Source organism: Thalassophryne amazonica, chromosome 17, assembly GCF_902500255.1.
Source record: "Thalassophryne amazonica chromosome 17, fThaAma1.1, whole genome shotgun sequence".
NCBI lineage: Eukaryota > Metazoa > Chordata > Actinopteri > Batrachoidiformes > Batrachoididae > Thalassophryne > Thalassophryne amazonica.
The window spans coordinates 67,729,222-67,748,492 of record NC_047119.1 but is presented as its reverse complement, the minus strand read 5'-3'; the positions used below and the strand labels follow the sequence as shown (position 1 = coordinate 67,748,492).

The 19,271-nt window shown below is 40.4% G+C and overlaps 1 protein-coding gene across 4 annotated transcripts in view; it reads left to right on the top strand.

Annotated features, from left to right (window-relative positions):
• The window catches only part of LOC117529405 (endophilin-B2-like), a 117,890-nt gene that overhangs the window by 42,707 nt on the left and 55,912 nt on the right, over nucleotides 1-19,271 (top strand). For 2 of the 4 annotated variants that reach the window (XM_034192174.1, XM_034192173.1), the window contains 4 exons: nucleotides 6,565-6,693; nucleotides 7,645-7,778; nucleotides 8,986-9,078; nucleotides 17,382-17,444. In XM_034192174.1, coding sequence (XP_034048065.1) covers nucleotides 6,565-6,693; nucleotides 7,645-7,778; nucleotides 8,986-9,078; nucleotides 17,382-17,444 — 419 coding nt within the window. The remainder of the gene's footprint in view (nucleotides 1-6,564; nucleotides 6,694-7,644; nucleotides 7,779-8,985; nucleotides 9,079-17,381; nucleotides 17,445-19,271) is intronic. The other 2 variants (XM_034192176.1, XM_034192175.1) reach the window with 1 other exon arrangement.

The following is a 19,271-nucleotide window of genomic DNA, read 5'->3' as shown; positions in this document are numbered from 1 at the left end:
TTGTGCTCATTCACAACAGTAAAAGTGTTCATATTTGACTCTTTCATTGTCTGTTCATTTACGCCCCCTGTTGTGGGTCCGTGTCACGACACTTTCCCAACAAAAACCCTGAAAGACTCTCTGGCTGTCCCAGTTCAGGGTCTGCATACTTCGAAGGGGTCCAACAAAAGTCTTCAGACTCTGCAGAGGCCAGAACAAACCGTTTCTACCCGCAGTGCATTTTGCTGTTGTCATTACATTTGCCCGCCCGACCTCCTGTCGCCCAGCAACGTTGACATCCGCAGGCAACAAGTTGGCTTAAGCTGTACTGTGTGTGTGTGTGTGTGTGTCATTGCGCAATTTATTTCTTTATTTTGCCTAAACGTTGGCCCTCTTTGCAACAAAAAAGACTCCCCTTGTCCTCTGACGCTGTCTGTTATCGGGCACCAAGATGTGAGCAGCATATTGTTCTGTTGAATTGAACCACACAGACCAGCCTTTCCCCAGGTGCATCAGTGTGGCATGGCTGGTGTGTGTGTGTGTGTGTGTGTGTGTGTGTGTGTGTGTGTGTGTGTGTGTGTGTGTGTGTGCGCGCACACATGCATCTTGCCCCACAGGAAAGAAACATGCAAAGAGTCTTTTATTTACTCTAATTTCTGTTTCATTGCAGACTTTGAACCCAGGGATTTCATGTTTTATGTGGTCGGGTTAATTTATTAATATTCATCCACTCCATTTCAGGTCTGCAGCATATTTTAAAAAAAAAATGAACAGAGGTCATTTATACTAAATGCAAGGATTAAATCATCACTCTTAGCCAGTTTTCTTGAGACAAGTCAGGGGATGAACACATGAATGTTTTCAAGATACTGAATGTCTTACTCTTGATTTACACCAGTCATGAAGAAATACAAACTGTGGTAAATCTGTCTGGAGTAGGCAGTTAATATGCTATTTTATTAATAAAATGCTGTGCGTGCATTTTCATCTTAGGTGCATGTCCACTGTGAGAGACATAATCTAAAAAAAAATTCTGGAAATCACAATGTATGATTTTTTTTTTTTTTTTTTTTTTTTTGTATGTTACTGCTGCAAATACAAAAAGTATTTGAACACCTGTGAAAATCAATGTTAATATTTGGTACATTAGCCTTTGTTTGCAATTACAGAGGTCAAACGTTTCCTGTAGTTCTTGACCAAGTTTTCACACCCTGCAGCAGGGATTTTGGGACCTTGAAATGCTTCTTACGGAGCCCCTCCTTAGTTGCCCTGGCTGTGTGTTCGGGGTCATTGTCATGCTGGAAGACCCAGCCATGACTCATCTTCAATGCTCTTACTGAGGGAAGGAGGTTGTTTGCCAAAATCTCACAATACATGACCCCATCCATCCTCCCTTCAATACGGTGCAGTCGTCCTGTCCCCTTTGCAGAAGAGCTCCCCCAGAGTATGATGTTTCCACCGCCATGCTTCACAGTTGGGATGGTTTTCTTGGGGTTGTTCTCATCCTCTGAACATGGTAAGTGAACTTGATTCCAAAAAGCTCTATTTTGGTCTCATCTGACCACATGACCTTCTCCCATGCCTCCTGTGGATCATCCAGATGGTTACTGGTGAACTTCAAACAGGCCTGGACATGTGCTGGCTTGAGCAGGGGGACCTTGCTGCCCTGCAGGATTTTAAACCATGACAGCATCATGTGTTACTAATGTAATCTTTGTGGTCCCAGCTCTCTTCAGGTCATTGACCAGGTCCTCCTGTGTAGTTCTGAGCTTTCTGAGAATCATCCTTAACCCACAAAGTGAGATCTTCCATGGAATCCCAGACCGAGGGAGATTGACAGTCATCTTGTGTTTTTTCCACTTTCTAATAAATAATCATAACAGTTGTTGTCTTCTACCAAGCTGCTTGCCTGTTATCCTGTAGTCCATCGCAGCCTTGTGCAGGTCCACAGTTTTGTCCCTGGTGACCTTAGACAGCTCTTTGGTCTTGGCTATGGTGGACAGGTTGGATGGTGATTGAGTGTGTAAACAGGTGTTTTTTATGCAGGTAACAAGTTCAAACAGATGCAATTAATGCAGGTAAAGAGTGCAGAATAAGAGGGCTTCTTAAAGAAAAATTAACAGGTCTGTGTGAGCCAGAATTCTTGCTGGTTGGTAGGTGTTCAAATACTTATTTGCAGCAGTAACATACAAATAAATTATTAAAAAAAAATCATACATTGTGATTTCCGGATTTATTTATTTTTTTTTAGATTATGTCTCTCACAGTGGACATGCACCTAAAATGAAAATTTCAGACCCCTCCATGATTTCTAAGTGGGAGAACTTGCAAAACCGCAGGGTGTTCAAAAACTTATTTTTGTCACTGTATATAGTGGCGTGAGGAATCTGAGTGTCTGGGTTTGCAATTGTCCTGATTCAAAAGTAAAATCCAAGCTTTCAGTGACTTCCTGGACGTAGGCATCAAAAGTGCAGCCAACATTTTGGTCCCGTGGTGCTTTTCTTTGGTACTAGATCCCTTTAGAGTATCCTTGGGTACCGCTGGAATGACTATGTTGAAGAAATGGTTACTTTGGGAGACTCTGAGTATTACTTGCATACTGATGGAACATTGGCACAGGTGCATCAGTCCTGAGGAGACCAAGAGAGACGTTCATGTTTCACCTGCCTGCTAGATAGATGAATACAGTGAATCCAGACAGTATTCACAGCACTTCACTTTTTTCACATTTTATTATGTTACAGCCTTATACCAAAATAGATGAGACATTTTTTCCCTCTGTTATGACAATATGAATTTTTGTTGTTGTTGAGATTTTTGCAAATTTATAAAAAATAAAAAAAGAAACCTGAAATCACATGTACATAAGTGTTCAGTCTTTGCCACGAAGCTCATAATTGAGCTCAGGTGCATCCTGTTTCCACTGATCATCCTTGAGATGTTTCTACAGTTTCATTGGAGTCCACTTGGGGTAAATTCAGTTGACTGGACATAACTTAGAAAGACACACACCTGTCTATATATAAGGTCCCACAGTTGACTGTCAGAGCACAAACCAAGCATGAAGTCAAAGGAATTGTCTGTAGACCTCTGAGACAGGATTGTCTCAAGGCACAAATCTGGGGAAGGGTACAGAAACATTTCTGCTGCTTTGAAGGTCCCAATGAGTGCAGTGACCTCCATCATCTGTAAATGGAAGTTCTGATCCACCAATCAGGCTTGTATGGTAAAGTGACCAGAAGGAAGCCACTCCTTAGTAAAAGGCACATGGCAGCCCACCTGGAGTTCACCAAAAGGCACCTGAAGTACTCTCAGAACCATGAGAAACAAAATTCTCTGGTCTGATGAGACAAAGATTGAACTCTTCAGTGTGAATACCAGGCGTCATGTTTGGAGGAAACCAGGCGCCATCCCTACAGTGAAACATGGTCGTAGCAGCATCATGCTGTGAGGATGTTTTTCAGCAGCAGGAACAGGGAGACTAGTCAGGACTGAGGGGAAAGATGAATGCAGCAATGTACAGAGACGTCCTGGATGAAAACCTGCTCCAGAGCACTCTTGACCTCAGACTGGGGCAATGGTTCATCTTTCAGCAGAGCAATGACACTAAACACACAGCCATGATATCAAAGGAGTGGCTTCAGGACAACTCTGTGAATTTGTTTGCATGGCCCAGCCAGAGCCCAGACCTGAATCCAATTGAAAGTCTCTGGAGAGATCTGAAAATGGCTGAGCATGGACGCTCCCCATCCAATCTGATGGAGTTTGAGAACTGGACCAAACTGCCCAAAGATAGATGCACCAAGCTTGTGGCATCATATTCAAGAAGGTTGTAATAATAATATTGATTGAGGCTGTAATTGCTGCCAAAGGTGCATCAACAAAGTACTGAGCAAAGGGTGTTAATACTTATGTACATGTGGTATTTTTGTTTTTTATTTTTAATAATTTTGAAGAAATTAAAAAACAACTTTTTTCATGTTGTCGTTATGGGGTGTTGTGAGTAGAATTTTGAGGGGAAAAAATCAATTTTATCCATTTTGGAATAAAGCTGTAACAAAATGTGGAAAAAAGTGAAACGCTGTGAATATTTTCCAGATGCACTGTACTTTTGAAGTTTTAGAATGGACTGGTTGCCATCCAGAGGCCAATGCTGTTCTGTGGATGCAGGAGTGCACCGCACCAGCACATACTCCCGGACCTGACCTTACCTGACCTGACACTGTTACAAGGGTCAACCCAAGATATACAAACACCCTTGAAGAGCGAAAGCACATAAACTCCTTTTGAATGTTTATAATCACATATATAATGAACAGGAATTTGTCATAACACAGGAAAGCAATTATAAAGCAACGGCAGGTGTGATATTCTATAGACATTTGTGATATACACCAACCTCGGCATGTTAAAAAACAAACAAAAAAAAAAAAAACAACCCACCCAGAAGTGAAAAAGTTGCACTTCTTGTCTGGCTGTTTGAAGCTGGCTACAAAAAGGAACACATTAAAAAAGAAGCCATGACCATTACTGTAGAAACCCATGTTAAAATGTCTGCTGCTAGAGGACCAATAAACATGTTTACCCCCACCCCCAAAAAATGCAGAGACTGCTAATGGTGTCTGTGGACCAACCATGTCTCTTTTTTGGGCATTTTTATGCCAAAATTTCTGTAGTACAGTAATATGACTTGAAACTTTGTTTTTATTTAAGTTATGTTTGTGCTGTTAGCAGGTATCGTAGCTTCTTTTTGTCAATGAGAGTATATTTGGAACCCCCCCCACCCCCACACACGAGCAAGTCTTTTGGTTCTAAACTCCACTGGAATTTATTTAAAATATTGTAATTTATGCAAAACTTTGTTTTCCCAAACTTCGAAAATGTTCAATAAGACTCATTATTGAACAGAATAAATATATTGAAAAATAACCTGTACAGTGGAATTACTAAGTGACATGCATTATGTATCTATTTTATTTCTCACAAACTTGTCAATGTTCTGTTCATCAGTGTTGCCAGATACAGCTGTTGGTTTCCAAAACTATTCAAAAAAAACCATCAAAATGCACACAAAACTATCTATAAAAGTGGTTATTTAATATGTGGCTGAGTGTATCATAAAAAGCAATGCAGTCAAAACATAAATAAAACTTGTACGACATCACCCCAAATTCCTTTTTCGTGCCACCCCCCCCCCTTCCAATGAGAGTCTGGATTCTGGTTGAAGGTATTTTGGGCCATTCTTTTTTACAAAACATCTCCAGTTCAGTCAGGTTAGTTGGTTTCCGAACATGGACAGCCTGCTTAAAATCACACCACAGATTTTCAATAACATTCAGTTCTGGGGACTGAGATGGCCATTCCAGAAAGTTGTACTTGTTCCTCTGCATGAATGCCTTAGTAGATTTTGAGCAGTCTTTAGGGTTGTTATCTTGTTGAAAGATCCAGCCCCGGTGCAACTTCAGCTTTGTCACTTATTCATGAACATTGTTCTCAAGAATATGCTAATATTGACTGGAATCCACATTAAGAAGATTCCCAGTACCTGCAATGGCCACACAGCATGATGGAACTGCCTGCAAATTTTACTGTAGGTAGCAAGTGTTTTTCTTGGAATGCTGTGTTCTTTTCCAGCCATGCATACCGCCTTTTGTTATGTTCAAATTAGTTTCATCAGTCCACAGCACCTTATTCCAAAATGAAGCTGGCTTGTCCAGATGTGCTTTAGCATACCTCAAGCGCCTCTGTTTTTGGCGTGTATGCAGAAAAGGCTTCCTCTATATTACAGCATCATACAACATCTCCTTGTGCAAAGTGCGCTGTGTAGTTGAAGGATGCACAGAGACACTATCTGCAGCAAGATCATGTTGTAGGTCTTTGGAGCAGGACTGTGGGTTGACTATGACTGTTCTCACCATTCTTTGCTTCAGCTTATCTCAGATTTTTCATGGCCTGCCACTTCGGGCCTTAACTTGTGCTGTGCCTGCGGTCTTCCATTTCCTTACAGTGGAAACTGACAGCTGAAATCTTTGAGATAGCTTTTTGTATCCTTCCCCTAAACCATGATGTTGAACAATCTTTGTTTTCAGGTCATTTGAGAGTTGTTTAGAGGCTCCCATGTTGCCACTCATTAGAAGAGATGCAAAGAGGGGAAACATTTTCAAATGGCCACCTTAAATACCCTTTCTCATGATTGGATTCACCTGTGTAAGGAGGTCAAGGGTCAATGAGCTTACCCAAACCAATTTTGTGTTCCAGTAATTAGGGCTAAATGTATTCAAATCAATTAAATGACAAGGGTGCCCAAATTTATACACCTGCCCAATTTTGTTTAAATAATTATTGCACACTTTCTGTAAATACTAAAAACTTCATTTCATTTCTCAAATATCGATGTGTTCGTCTGCCATATGATACATTTGACTGAAATTTCTGATACAGACAACCAGTGATTTATAAAGGAAAATATTGAAAATGATCACGGGTGCCCAAACTTTTTGCATACAACTGTACGTAAAATTTCGGCCTTGCCGGTGCGTTGACCGAGCAGTCGAGCTCATCCACCTCTTACTGTCTGCTGTCCAGGTGCTCGAATAGAGGAGTACATCTACGACAAACTGGACAAGAAGCTTCCCTCCAGGACCACCAACGCTGAGCTGCTGGGACAGTACATGCTGGATGCTGCCAAGGAATTTGGTCCAGGAACGCCATACGGTCAGTGCAGCTGCTGTTCTTAGTCATCAGCTACAGTCATCTGGGAAGAACATTTGTGTTTTTAACAGCGTCTACAGTGGCATTAACTTTGTATACTTCTGCTGAAGCTCAGAATGGTCAAAAACCCTGAATTATCCCCGTATTAGCCAAGTAGACTTGTTGAGTAGACTTTCATTGTCCGGGCTGCTGGGAGTCCTGGTCTGGGCTGCTGGCTTTCTTCACATTAGGCCTCTTTGAGGACTTTTAGTGTTGTTTTAGTAGTTTTTCTCATTTCTTTACGTCATCAAAACACATCTTGGAACTTACTAACATGTACACCCGGAGTCCTTGTGGACGCCACCAGTTTTTTTTTTTTTGTTTTGTTTTGTTTTTTCCCCCCATTTTGGCCTTGGATAGCTGTAATATAACTGGACCAACTCACTTTTCAACTGTTTGGAGGAAAAAGGCTTTTGAATATCTGGCTGATGAACCAGGTTTCATGTTGATAGAACTTCTAGCACTTTTTTTTTCTCTTTTGCAAACACAAATTTTCAGTACAAAATTCGTTAACTACCCAGACTCACTGCAGTCACCCTGATGCAAACATCATAAACAAAAACTCTGCAGTAGTTATAAAACACACACAGAGTCCATCCAGATACTATTATATCAAACTGGAGTCCAGATGGACCCACAATTAAGTTATTATGGAGCTCATAATATTTAATCAAAATAAATGAAATTGAAGACAACGCTAAACGTGACAGTTGCATAAAAAGTACAACTATTCAAAATATATACCCCTGGGGTCTGCTTGGACCCAGAGTGTCCTGATCAGGGTTGATATGAACTTATTTAGAGTACAGAGGTAAAGCTTTTAGTGCGGCTGTGTTTCAGTAGGTGTGCACTCCTGTGTCGCTGCGCGCATACACGGTACGGTAACTCTGTGTTTGTGTGTTGTACCAAACCCAGGCAGCACCTTGATCACAGTGGGGGAGTACCAGAAGAGGCTGGGCGGAGCTGAGCGGGAGTTCCTCCAGACTGCTTCTGTCACCTTCCTCACTCCTCTACGGAACTTTCTAGAAGGTGACTGGAGGACCATATCGGTGAGTGTGACTGATGCTGTGGTTGCTGCAGATGTTTGCATTTTCACTGCTGCATGTCCATCATGAGCAAATATCCAGTGTGGAGCCTTCGGCTTTTACGTGCACATTTTGCACATTTTTTTTCCTCATGACCTCAAATTTTTAAAGAAGAATTTCTCAACATGATAGAAGTTAAATAAAATCAAAGCATCCAAATGATTGCAGCGACATCAGCGGTCTGATACCTTAGTTAACCCCAGAAGAGCAGAGATATAAGCTCAAACCAGCTTTGCAGTATCTCATGTAGTTCCTGAGATGTTTCTAGATGATGACCTCTGATTTGACCTTAAATCTGTAACTGCTGAGTTTATCCATAACGTTTAATTAGAACTGGTTTTTGAGTGTTGAAGATGTCACACAGACAGACATGGCCGTTAGCTGTTATTCAATTCATTTATTTAGAAGACAACTCATTTCCAAGTCACCAACTGTATCTTGTATTTTTATTTACATCGATCCGTAAGAAATACAACCTGTGTGGTAAATCTGTCTGTTATCAAAAACTGAGTGACCGTGCAAGAAGGAGATTCTTGAGGGAAGCCACCAAAACACTCCTGAGAACAGAGTTATAGGCTCCTGTGGAGAAACTACATCACCAGTTATACAGCTTCGTGGTGCAGTGGACCAGAACACATTTCTTAAAGATAAGATGTAGATGCAGCTCCAGTTTTCCAGGAGGTACTTGAGAAACTTGAGCCTCGATTAATTGGTGGAGATCCAACAGGCAAAAGTGACAGACCGGTGTCTCCAATCAGTCACAGAAGCATATAACTCCTTCAGAGTTGTCATGTGTGTCTTGATGGCTTCCCTCACTAGGATCCTCTTTGCCAACTTCAGACAGATTTACTGCATAATAACATACTCTGTATTATTTAATTATTGTTGTAAATGAAGTCTAAGACATCTTCAGTGACTTGGAAAAGTTCACGTGTCTATCCCCGACGTGTCTCAAGAAAACTGTCTGTAAAAGTGATGATCTTGTCTTACCCTTAAAGGTTGCACATATTTTTGCACTGCATTACTTTGGGTTTCATATTTTCATTAAAATTAGGTTGTAGATTGTAGGTTGTAGTTATGCAGATTGGTTTAACGGGGATCATGTTAAGGAGTCTGTCTTCTGTCTGCAGCTGCTCCTCTGTACCTGATCAGATCCTGTTGGTTTTTGCAGAAAGAGCGGCGGCTTCTGGAGAACCGACGGCTGGATCTGGATATCTGTAAAGCACGTCTGAAGAAAGCCAAGGTGGCTGAAGCCAAAGCAGCGGTGAGATCAGGTTTCAGGTCTTTGTCACTGTTGATGTTGATCTTTCTTGGTCTTCCTCTTCATCATACCTGCTCTCACACCAAACACACCTGGATCACAGAACCTGAACAGGTCCAAAGTCTCACTTCGTGTTACTCTCCTCATTTAAGTATGTGCAGGTTTAGAATACGATCTTGCACAAATGTTAGCACCTTATTTTACCAGTAGCCTGTGCATGTGAGGCTTTGGCTCGTATAGTCAATCACATCACTGCTCTGCTCACTGTTTGAACAGCTGTGCCAATCACAGTGCAGCATGATCACATGGTTTGGCTAAATGGAGAGATGGTTCTCCAGGTGACCATATTGTTGTGCGGACAGTTCAGAGTGAAAATATGAATCCACAGCAGGTGCAATCTGCAGCGGGAGCTGCTTCATGTCAGTGGAGTCGGCCCTGATTAGAAGCACATAGATGCATAATATGTACATACAGTGGTATGTAAAAGTTTGGGCACCCCTGATGATTTCCATGATTTTCCTTTATAAATCACTGGTTATTTGGATCAACAATTTCAGTTAAATATATCATATACAACCCCTGGCAAAAATTATGGAATCACTGGCCTCGGAGGATGTTCATTCAGTTGTTTAATTTTGTAGAAAAAAAGCAGATCACAGACATGACACAAAACTAAAGTAATTTCAAATGGCAACTTTCTGGCTTTAAGAAACACTATAAGAAATCAAGAAAAAAAATTGTGGCAGTCAGTAACGGTTACTTTTTTAGACCAAGCAGAGGGAAAAAAATATGGACTCACTCAGTTCTGAGACTTGCAGATGTATCACAGGAGTCATGCACAATAAGACAGTTTTGACTTGTGGTTAAAATTTTAAACAAACTAATTCCATGAACACAGATGGCAGTGTGAATACCAATTGCCACATATTCGCTAAAGGTTCTGAATCACTTAACAAACAGAATTTTCAGTTTTCAGATTGCCTTTGTTTTACAAATGAGAAAAAAAAAAGACATTTACAAATACAGATTTATTTGTAAAAACCAACACACACGTTACAGTAACTTGTGTATTGGTTTTTCATATACCGACCAACCTTTGTTGACAGGAAACTAATTTTCCCATAATGCCTTTTGACATTTGTTAAAACATATAGCTGATAATTTCACTTTGTAAAATGAATGTGTGTGTGTGTGTGTGTGTGTGTGTGTGTGTGTGTGTGTGTGTGTGTGTGTGTGTGTGTGTGTGTGTGTGTGTGTGTGTGTGTGTGTGTGTACAACCCCTGGCAAAACTTATGGAATCACCTGCCTCGGAGGTTGTTCATTCAGTTGTTTAATTTTGTAGAAAAAAAGCAGATCACAGACATGACACAAAACTAAAGTCATTTCAAATGGCAACTTTCTGGCTTTAAGAAACACTATAAGAAATCAAGAAAAAAAGATTGTGGCAGTCAGTAACGGTTACTTTTTTAGACCAAGCAGAGGAAAAAAATATGGAATCACTCAATTCTGAGGAAAAAATTATGGAATCACCCTGTAAATTTTCATCCCCAAAACTAACACCTGCATCATATCAGATCTGCTCGTTAGTCTGCATCTAAAAAGGAGTGAACACACCTTGGAGAGCTGTTGCACCAAGTGGACTGACATGAATCATGGCTCCAACACGAGAGATGTCAATTGAAACAAAGGAGAGGATTATCAAACTCTTAAAAGAGAGTAAATCATCACGCAATGTTGCAAAAGATGTTGGTTGTTCACAGTCAGCTGTGTCTAAACTCTGGACCAAATACAAACAACATGGGAAGGTTGTTAAAGGCAAACATACTAGTAGACCAAGGAAGACATCAAAGCGTCAAGACAGAAAACTTAAAGCAATATGTCTCAAAAATCGAAAATGCACAACAAAACAAATGAGGAACGAATGGGAGGAAACTGGAGTCAACGTCTGTGACCGAACTGTAAGAAACCGCCTAAAGGAAATGGGATTTACATACAGAAAAGCTAAACGAAAGCCATCATTAACACCTAAACAGAAAAAAACAAGGTTACAATGGGCTAAGGAAAAGCAATCGTGGACTTTGGATGACTGGATGAAAGTCATATTCATTGATGAATCTCGAATCTGCATTGGGCAAGGTGATGATGCTGGAACTTTTGTTTGGTGCCGTTCCAATGAGATTTATAAAGATGAGTGCCTGAAGAGAACATGTAAATTTTCACAGTTGCGTCAGGAAGGGCATCCGGCATAAAACCTGTGCCAATTCAACATGCAGATCCACCTTGGATTTGCTGTGGCGACCCCGAGTGCAAACAAGGGAGCAGCCGAAGGGACTTACTATTGATGATATGGGGGCTGCATGTCAGGTAAAGGCACTGGGGAGATGGCTGTCATTACATCATCAATAAATGCACAAGTTTACGTTGATATTTTGGACACTTTTCTTATCCTATCAATTGAAAGGATGTTTGGGGATGATATCATTTTTCAAGATGATAATGCATCTTGCCATAGAGCAAAAACTGTGAAAACATTCCTTGCAAAAAGACACATAGGGTCAATGTCATGGCCTGCAAATAGTCCGGATCTTAATCCAATTGAAAATCTTTGGAAGTTGAAGAAAATGGTCCATGACAAGGCTCCAACCTGCAAAGCTGATCTGGCAACAGCAATCAGAGAAAGTTGGAGCCAGATTGATGAAGAGTACTGTTTGTCACTCATTAAGTCCATGCCTCAGAGACTGCAAGCTGTTATAAAAGCCAGAGGTGGTGCAACAAAATACTAGTGATGTGTTGGAGCATTCTTTTGTTTTTCATGATTCCATATTTTTTTCCTCAGAATTGAGTGATTCCATATTTTTTTCCCTCTGCTTGGTCTAAAAAAGTAATCGTTACTGACTGCCACAATTTGTTTTTTTTTCCTGATTTCTTATAGTGTTTCTTAAAGCCAGAAAGTTGCCATTTGAAATGACTTTAGTTTTGTGTCATGTCTGTGATCTGCTTTTTTTTCTACAAGATTAAACAACTGAATGAACATCTTCCGAGGCCGGTGATTCCATAATTTTTGCCAGGGGTTGTAGAAGACAAACACACTGATATTTGGAAAGTGAAATGAAGTTTCTAGTATTTACAGAAAGTGTGCAATAATTATTTAAACAAAATTAGGCAGGTGCATTAATTTGGACACCCCTTTCATTTTATTGATTTGAATACATTTAGCACTAATTATTGGAACACAAAATTGGTTTGGTAAGGTCATTGAACCTTGACCTCCTTCCACAGGTGAATCCAGTCACGAGAAAAGGGTATTTAAGGTGGCCATTTGGAAATGTTTCCCCTCTTTGCATCTTTTCTAATGAGTGGCAACATAGGAGCCTCTAAACAACTCTCAAATGACCTGAAAACAGATTGTTCAGGGGAAGGATATAAAAAGCCATCTCAGAGATTTCAGTTATCAGTTTCCACTGTGAGGACATAGTGAGGAAATGGAAGACCGCAGGCACAGTACCAGTTAAGGCCCGAAGTGGCAGGCCAAGAGAAATCTCAGATAAGCTGAAGTGAAGGATGGTGAGAACAGTCATAGTCAACCCACAGACCTGCTCCAAAGACCTACAACATGATCTTGCTGCAGAAGGTGTCTCTGTGCATCGTTCAACTATACAGCGCACTTTGCACAAAGAGATGATGTATGATGCTGTAATGCAGAGGAAGCCTTGTCTGTGTACACGCCACAAACAGTGTCACTTGAGGTATGCTAAAGCACATTTGGACATGCCAGCTTCATTTTGGAGTAAGGTGCTGTGGACTGATGATACTAAAATTGAGTTATTTGGACATAACAAGGGGCAGAAAAAGAACACAGCATTCTATGAAAAACGCTTGCTACCTACAGTAAATTTGGAGGTGGTTCCATCATGCTGTGGGGCTGTGTGGCCAGTGCAGGTACTGGGAATCTTGTTAAAGTTGAGGGTCACATGGATTCCAGTCAATATCAGCAGATTCTTGAGAACAATGTTCAAGAATCAGTGACAAAGATGAAGTTGCACAGGGGCTGGATCTTTCAACAAGACAACGACCCTGAACACTGCTCAAAATCTACTAAGGCATTCATGCAGAGGAACAAGTACGTCGTTCTGGAATGGCCATCTCAGTCCCCAGACCTGAATATTATTGAAAATCTGTGGTGTGATTTTTAAGTGGGCTGTCTGTGCTCAGAAACCAACAAACCTGAGATTTTTTGTAAAGAAAAATGGTTCAAAATACCTTCAACCAGAATCCAGACTCTCATTGGAAGCTATAGGAAGCATTTAGAGGCTATTTCTGCAAAAGGAGGATCTGCTAAATACTGATGTATTTTTTTTCTGTTGGGGTCCCAAATTTATGCACCTGCCTAATTTTGTTTAAAGAATTATTGCACACTTTCTGTAAATCCTATAAACTTCATTTCACTTCTCAAATATCAGTGTGTCTGTCTGCTCTATGATATATTTAACTGACATTGCTGATTCAAACAACCAATGATTTATAAAGGAAAATCATGGAAATAATTAGGGATGCCCAAACTTTTACATACAACTGTACCTTGGCAGTTACAGACTTATAGAGTGAAGTTTGTATGTAACATTCATAACCAGTGGGTCCTGATCCTGGACCTGTACTTTAAGCTGGTGTCAAGAATGGCACATATGATGGGATTCACAGACTTATCTTGATGCTGTATGAAGCAATATACCAAATTCCTGATCACAGCCTGACAACACTGTATATCGAAGACTGTGCAGCGTGTATGTTGTGATTGGACACATCATTCCTTCATCATGAAGGAAAAATAGTGCATTTTGGGGGCAGCTGAACCCCCCCAAAAAAAAAAAAATTAACACAAATCAACACTTTTATGGCCAATCTTCCTTTGATAAAACAGGGGTTGGATATATGGATATTTCCAAGTCCCTGAAAAGTCCTGATGAAGAGAAAATAAACTCATTAAATACCCCATAATACATTTTTTCAGATATCTAAAACGTTTTCAGTCATATGTTTCGCTGTACCAAGCCAAATGATTCTCCAATTTTTCATGTGGGTTTTGAACCTCAGGTGTTTCATCACGGATCTCTATCTTGAGCCTTTTACTTCCTGTGCCAGCATTTCTTCTTGTGTAATAAAATCTGCAGATTCTTGCTGATTGTCACATGACAGGTTAAATCAGTGTTTTAGTTTTTAATAAACTGACAGAAAAGTCTTGAATTGTCTCTCTTTTATGTTGTTGTTGGATCCTGTAGTCGGAGGTGTGTGTATTTGTTATTCTTTAGAAACGCATGTGCTGCATTCAGATGTTTAGTTCTGCTTCAGCTGGTGGCATGATGCTGGCAAAGTGTCAAGATGACCTTAAAGCTTTTTTAGCTGCTCAGCTGGCTGCCATTATTGCCTCGGCCTGCAGTGCACGGAGGCTTGCTGCATGTTAATGCACAACAGAACTATTAATATAACTTACAGCAGGTCACATTTTTTTCACATATGCATTCAGCTGGGAAAAATGGGTGTATTTATATTATTTTTAAACACATCAAAGCTGATTTAAATGTCTGTTAATATACAGTAAGTAAGTACTGAGTGTGTTTTAGAACCAGTTCTGGTCTGGGTTCAGACTCATTTATGCTTGGCGATAAACTCTGATATGAATGCACTGTTTTGTTTGTATATGTGTCCGTTTTACAGTACACAGAATCTGCTTTTGTTAGAATCTTTCAAGTGTCTGCAGTGCCCTCTAGTGAACGTTTTGTTTCCCATCAGTGTCAACAAAAACACACTGAAGTATGTGGGTTGTAACAAGACACCGTTCTGGCGCTCTGTCTGGAAAGGAAGTTCCTAACGGATAAATAAAGTTATTTTGATTTGATTTGAAACACGGACAGATTTACATACATAATAAACATAGCACAAATGAGGGTTTAGTCAGTTGGCTTTTGGGCGGCTGTTTAATATCTTCAAATGAAAACAGCTTGTGTTTTGTTCTGTTCTAAACATTGAGTTTTGACAGTCTATTAATAGTTAGTTGAACTTGAGATTCAGTAGGAGCAATGCAGGTTCCATCCTGGTTGTGGACTGGAGGACCATCTCTTTACCCTCACAAAGATGTTAGAAGGGTCTTGGGAGTATGACCAACCAGTCTATGCGTGTTTTGTCCAGTTTGGCAACCTCAGAGTTGCGTCTTTGCTTTTTGTGGATGATGATGATGTTATTATGTTGGTTTCATCAGATGCTGACCTCCGATGTGCACTGTGCAGGTTTGGGGCCAGGTGTGAAGCGACTGAGAATCGGCTTCTCCAAAATGAGCCCATGGTCCTCTGTTGAAAAAGGTGGATTGTCCCATCTGGGTCAGCGGAGAGTTACTGCCCCAAATGGAGGCCTTAAAGTATCTTATTCATGAATGGGGATAGGTTGGAGCATGAGATAGAGATGAGTATAGATGGACTGCAGCAGCATCTGATGTTTTACGGGTCATTGTGCAGAAGGAGCTGAGCCAGAGCACAAGACTCAATTTACCAGTCGAGTTACTCTCTTATCCTCGCTGATGGTCATGAACTTTCAGTAAAGACTGAAAAACTGCTGCTTGTAGTCATACAAGCAGCAGAAATGAGATTCCTCCATCGGGCATCTGGGTTTACACTCCTGGATAGAATGACAAGCTCGACTATCTGGGAGGGACTCTGAGTAGAGCCGCTGCTTCTTTGCATGGAAAGGAACCAGCTGAGGTGGTTCGAGCATCTGGTGGGGATGCCCAGTGGTCATCTCCGTGGGGAAGACCAAGGACATGCTGGAGGAATTATATTTCCCAGCTGGCTCTGGGACGCTCCAGGATCCCTCTGGAATATTTAAAGGACTTGGCCTAGAATAGGGAAGTGTGGATCGAGCTTCTGGTATATTGCGTCTGCGACCCAGACCTGGATAAGCAGCAGAAAATGAATGAATGAATATTATTAGTTCACAGCCCTTTTGTTAAGAACAGGGGAAAAATTGTGATCAAACATGACATGACCTCAAATCAGAAAATGTTGGGACGGTTTGGAAAATCCTAATGATTTATTTATTTGAATGAAAGAAGTTATTTCAAACAGGTGATGTCAGCACATGGTTAATCATGATTCATAAATGACTATTATCAGCAACAAGTCCAAAAGCCAGGGTCTGTCATGGTGTGGGGTTGTAGGAAGAATGGGACAGAATGACCTGCAACGCTTGATCGCGTCTATCCTCATTGCCAAAATATCTTGTGAAAAGGAACTGAAACATTACAAAGTGGTAAACATTTTTTTAGAATATTTTGCAGGCTTTAAATGCAGGAATAGATGAATATTAACAAATGAAATGAAGTTGGCCAGACAAAACATGAAATATCTTTGCTTCTTACTCTCTGCAGTGAAATATAAGTTGGCGTGTATGAAGTGCATTCAAAGACTATCCAACCTATGGCTGGAAAAAATGCAATTACTCACCTCCGGGTCTGAAATCCTAATCCCTCTTTGAAGTAGTCTCCTTGGGACTGCACAGACTCCTCTCAGCAGTTCTGCCATTGTTGGAAGCATTGGAAGCAGACTTCCATTTCTGGAAGTCTGTTTTTACAATGTGTCTAGCTGAACAAACACGTTCTGCCCAGTGTCTTCTCATGACTCAAATAGAGTCCTTTTTAGTGTTGTTTTGATCTTACAACTAAAAATCAGAGGGAGCCATGTCAGGTGAGTAAGAACCTGAAGAATCAAAATGGTCAGCATGACTTTGCATCGCTGCACAGTTGTCGTGCTTTCTTTGGCCTCTGTGATTTTGGATGTTCCCATCACACTGACTGAAATTTGGTTTCTGGGTCATACCCATAAACCCGTGTCTCATCACTAGTGATACCTGTGTTCAGGAAGTTGAGTCGCTGTTTGCACATTCCACGATATTCTGCAAAACTTCCAGACGCAGTTGCTTCTGCTCTACTGTTGGCAGCTTTGGCATGAATTTTGCTGACTCTCTCCACTTATTGAAACAAACACTCTTCTACAGGCCCCAGTTTCTGAGATTATTTGTACTTTGATAATTGTTGCATCATTTACGGGAGTTTTGTGTGTAATCGATGACCTCTGTTGATAAATGTGATCTCCTGCCCGCCGGCGTTGACGCCTGTTCCCATTGTTCTGCATGTTTGCTGCTTTTTGCTTGTTTTCTTGAAACTTGTTTGCTTGCAGTATTGTTATAGTTTATGTTGCTCACTGATTTTAAATGCATGATTATGCCATTGTTTGTTTCCTCCTCCCTGCTCTTGTTTGTAGGCTGCACCTGATTTTCAGGAGACAAGACCTCGAAATTATGTTCTGTCTGCCAGTGCGTCAGCGGTAAGAATCCTGATGGCTTCTGTTCCTCACAGCACAAACAAGTAACTTTAACACATCCGTAAATCCAGGAATTTTTTTTTTTTAATTGCTGAACCTGCGAGCTTCCTTCACAGCACTGATTTGTAGTTTGTTGCAGCGGAGCTCACTGGGTCACATGATGCTGTCAGATCCAGGCACCTGTTATCAGAAATGATTCTTGGAAAGATGCACACCAACATAATTATCACCACGTATAAATAAAATGGAAATCGGTGTCCCTCTGGATTTACTGCAAAAAGTAGAAAACAACTGACACTGAACTAATGCAATTCTTTATGATGTCATAAAGCGGAATGTTGATGAATGATATTAAAGGGAAACCTGCATCACAATGTTAAAGTAGCTAAAAAGAAAAAATTCATCTGGGAATTTTTGGAAGTGAATTCAGAGGGGACAATTTATTTGTTAATTTTTTAAAATTTGAAATAATTCCATGACCTCAGAACCACATCTGCACTTGTTGACTACGTTTTCAGTTATGGAGTCTGTAAATAGACAAACAAGCATGTGTGATGACGACTTCATCACAGAAACCCCGCCTCTTTGTTGGTGTGTGGAGGTTTTTGAGACTGGGATGAATGAGAACCTTGGACAGAAAATGATTTTCCACAGGTACATTGAGTATTTTCAGCCACTAGGGGGTGATATGTTTACACTTTTTTTTTTGGGACTGTTGTCCTCGTCATCTATTATATACATATATATATATTTTTTTTAATGATTCATGGAAAAAATACATGTTTGTTTGCATACAGTTGTAGAGTGCATATCCCATGAGGCTTTGAGGTCCCCTCACTCATGTGATATATTGCATTTAAATTAAGGCAAAATAATTATTTTAAAATTGGAGCCTCCAGGACATCTGGCGTGACTCTCATGCACAAGCAAGAAATGTCACTCCAGAATAAAAATTTCTCTCGTTAATTCTCTGTTGATGACTAGATTAGACCAGACGAGACCACAGTGCATTGTTTCTTACTGAAAGGAGAGGAGTTTAAGACCCACACCTGAAATAGCTGTTAACATCTGCTGACAATGTCCTGACTATTGTCAGATCATTGATTTGCTGAAAAACTTGCACCTGATACGTCTGCTGCGCATGAAGAATTCAGACAGAGCTCGAGCATAGGTTCAGAGCTTGGTTCTGAGTCGGCCACTGATGTGCGATAGAAAGCTTTGGATGACAAGATAAGCAGATAAATAGCAGATAAATAATCTGTTGTCTAATAAAATTGGGGCCCTTGTCACAGACGGAGCCTAATCAGACTAATTGTGTGTTGAGACAGTCGGCTACAGACGTCAACCTGCAAATGTCTGACGTGTTAGCTAATTTAAAGGACATGTTGCACGTTAGTTAATGTCCTGGTTAGCAAGTATTAATGATTGTAAATCTCTCTGTGCACATGCACTTAAAAACATGTGGTCGCTGATGCATTTTGTTGCTAATATTAGTGACGGAGATTCGAAGCGTTTTGAACAACAGCATTTCATACAATTATATATGGGGACATCTGCTGGACAGTCTTTAACGTAGCACTTGCATGGAACAATGAAACAGGTACTGTTATGTATCTAAAGGTTCTATGTGCAACTTGAAATTTGACTATTTTCATTTAAAGAAGTTAATAATATACTTGTGGTGTTATTTTAATAATTTTTTTTAATTTAACCTTTATTTAACCAGGTTATTCCCATTGAGATTGAGATCTTTTTACAAGGGAGACCTGGATAATGATAATTCCAATTCAACTAACCTGCATGTTTTTGGATTATAATGGGATTATAGTG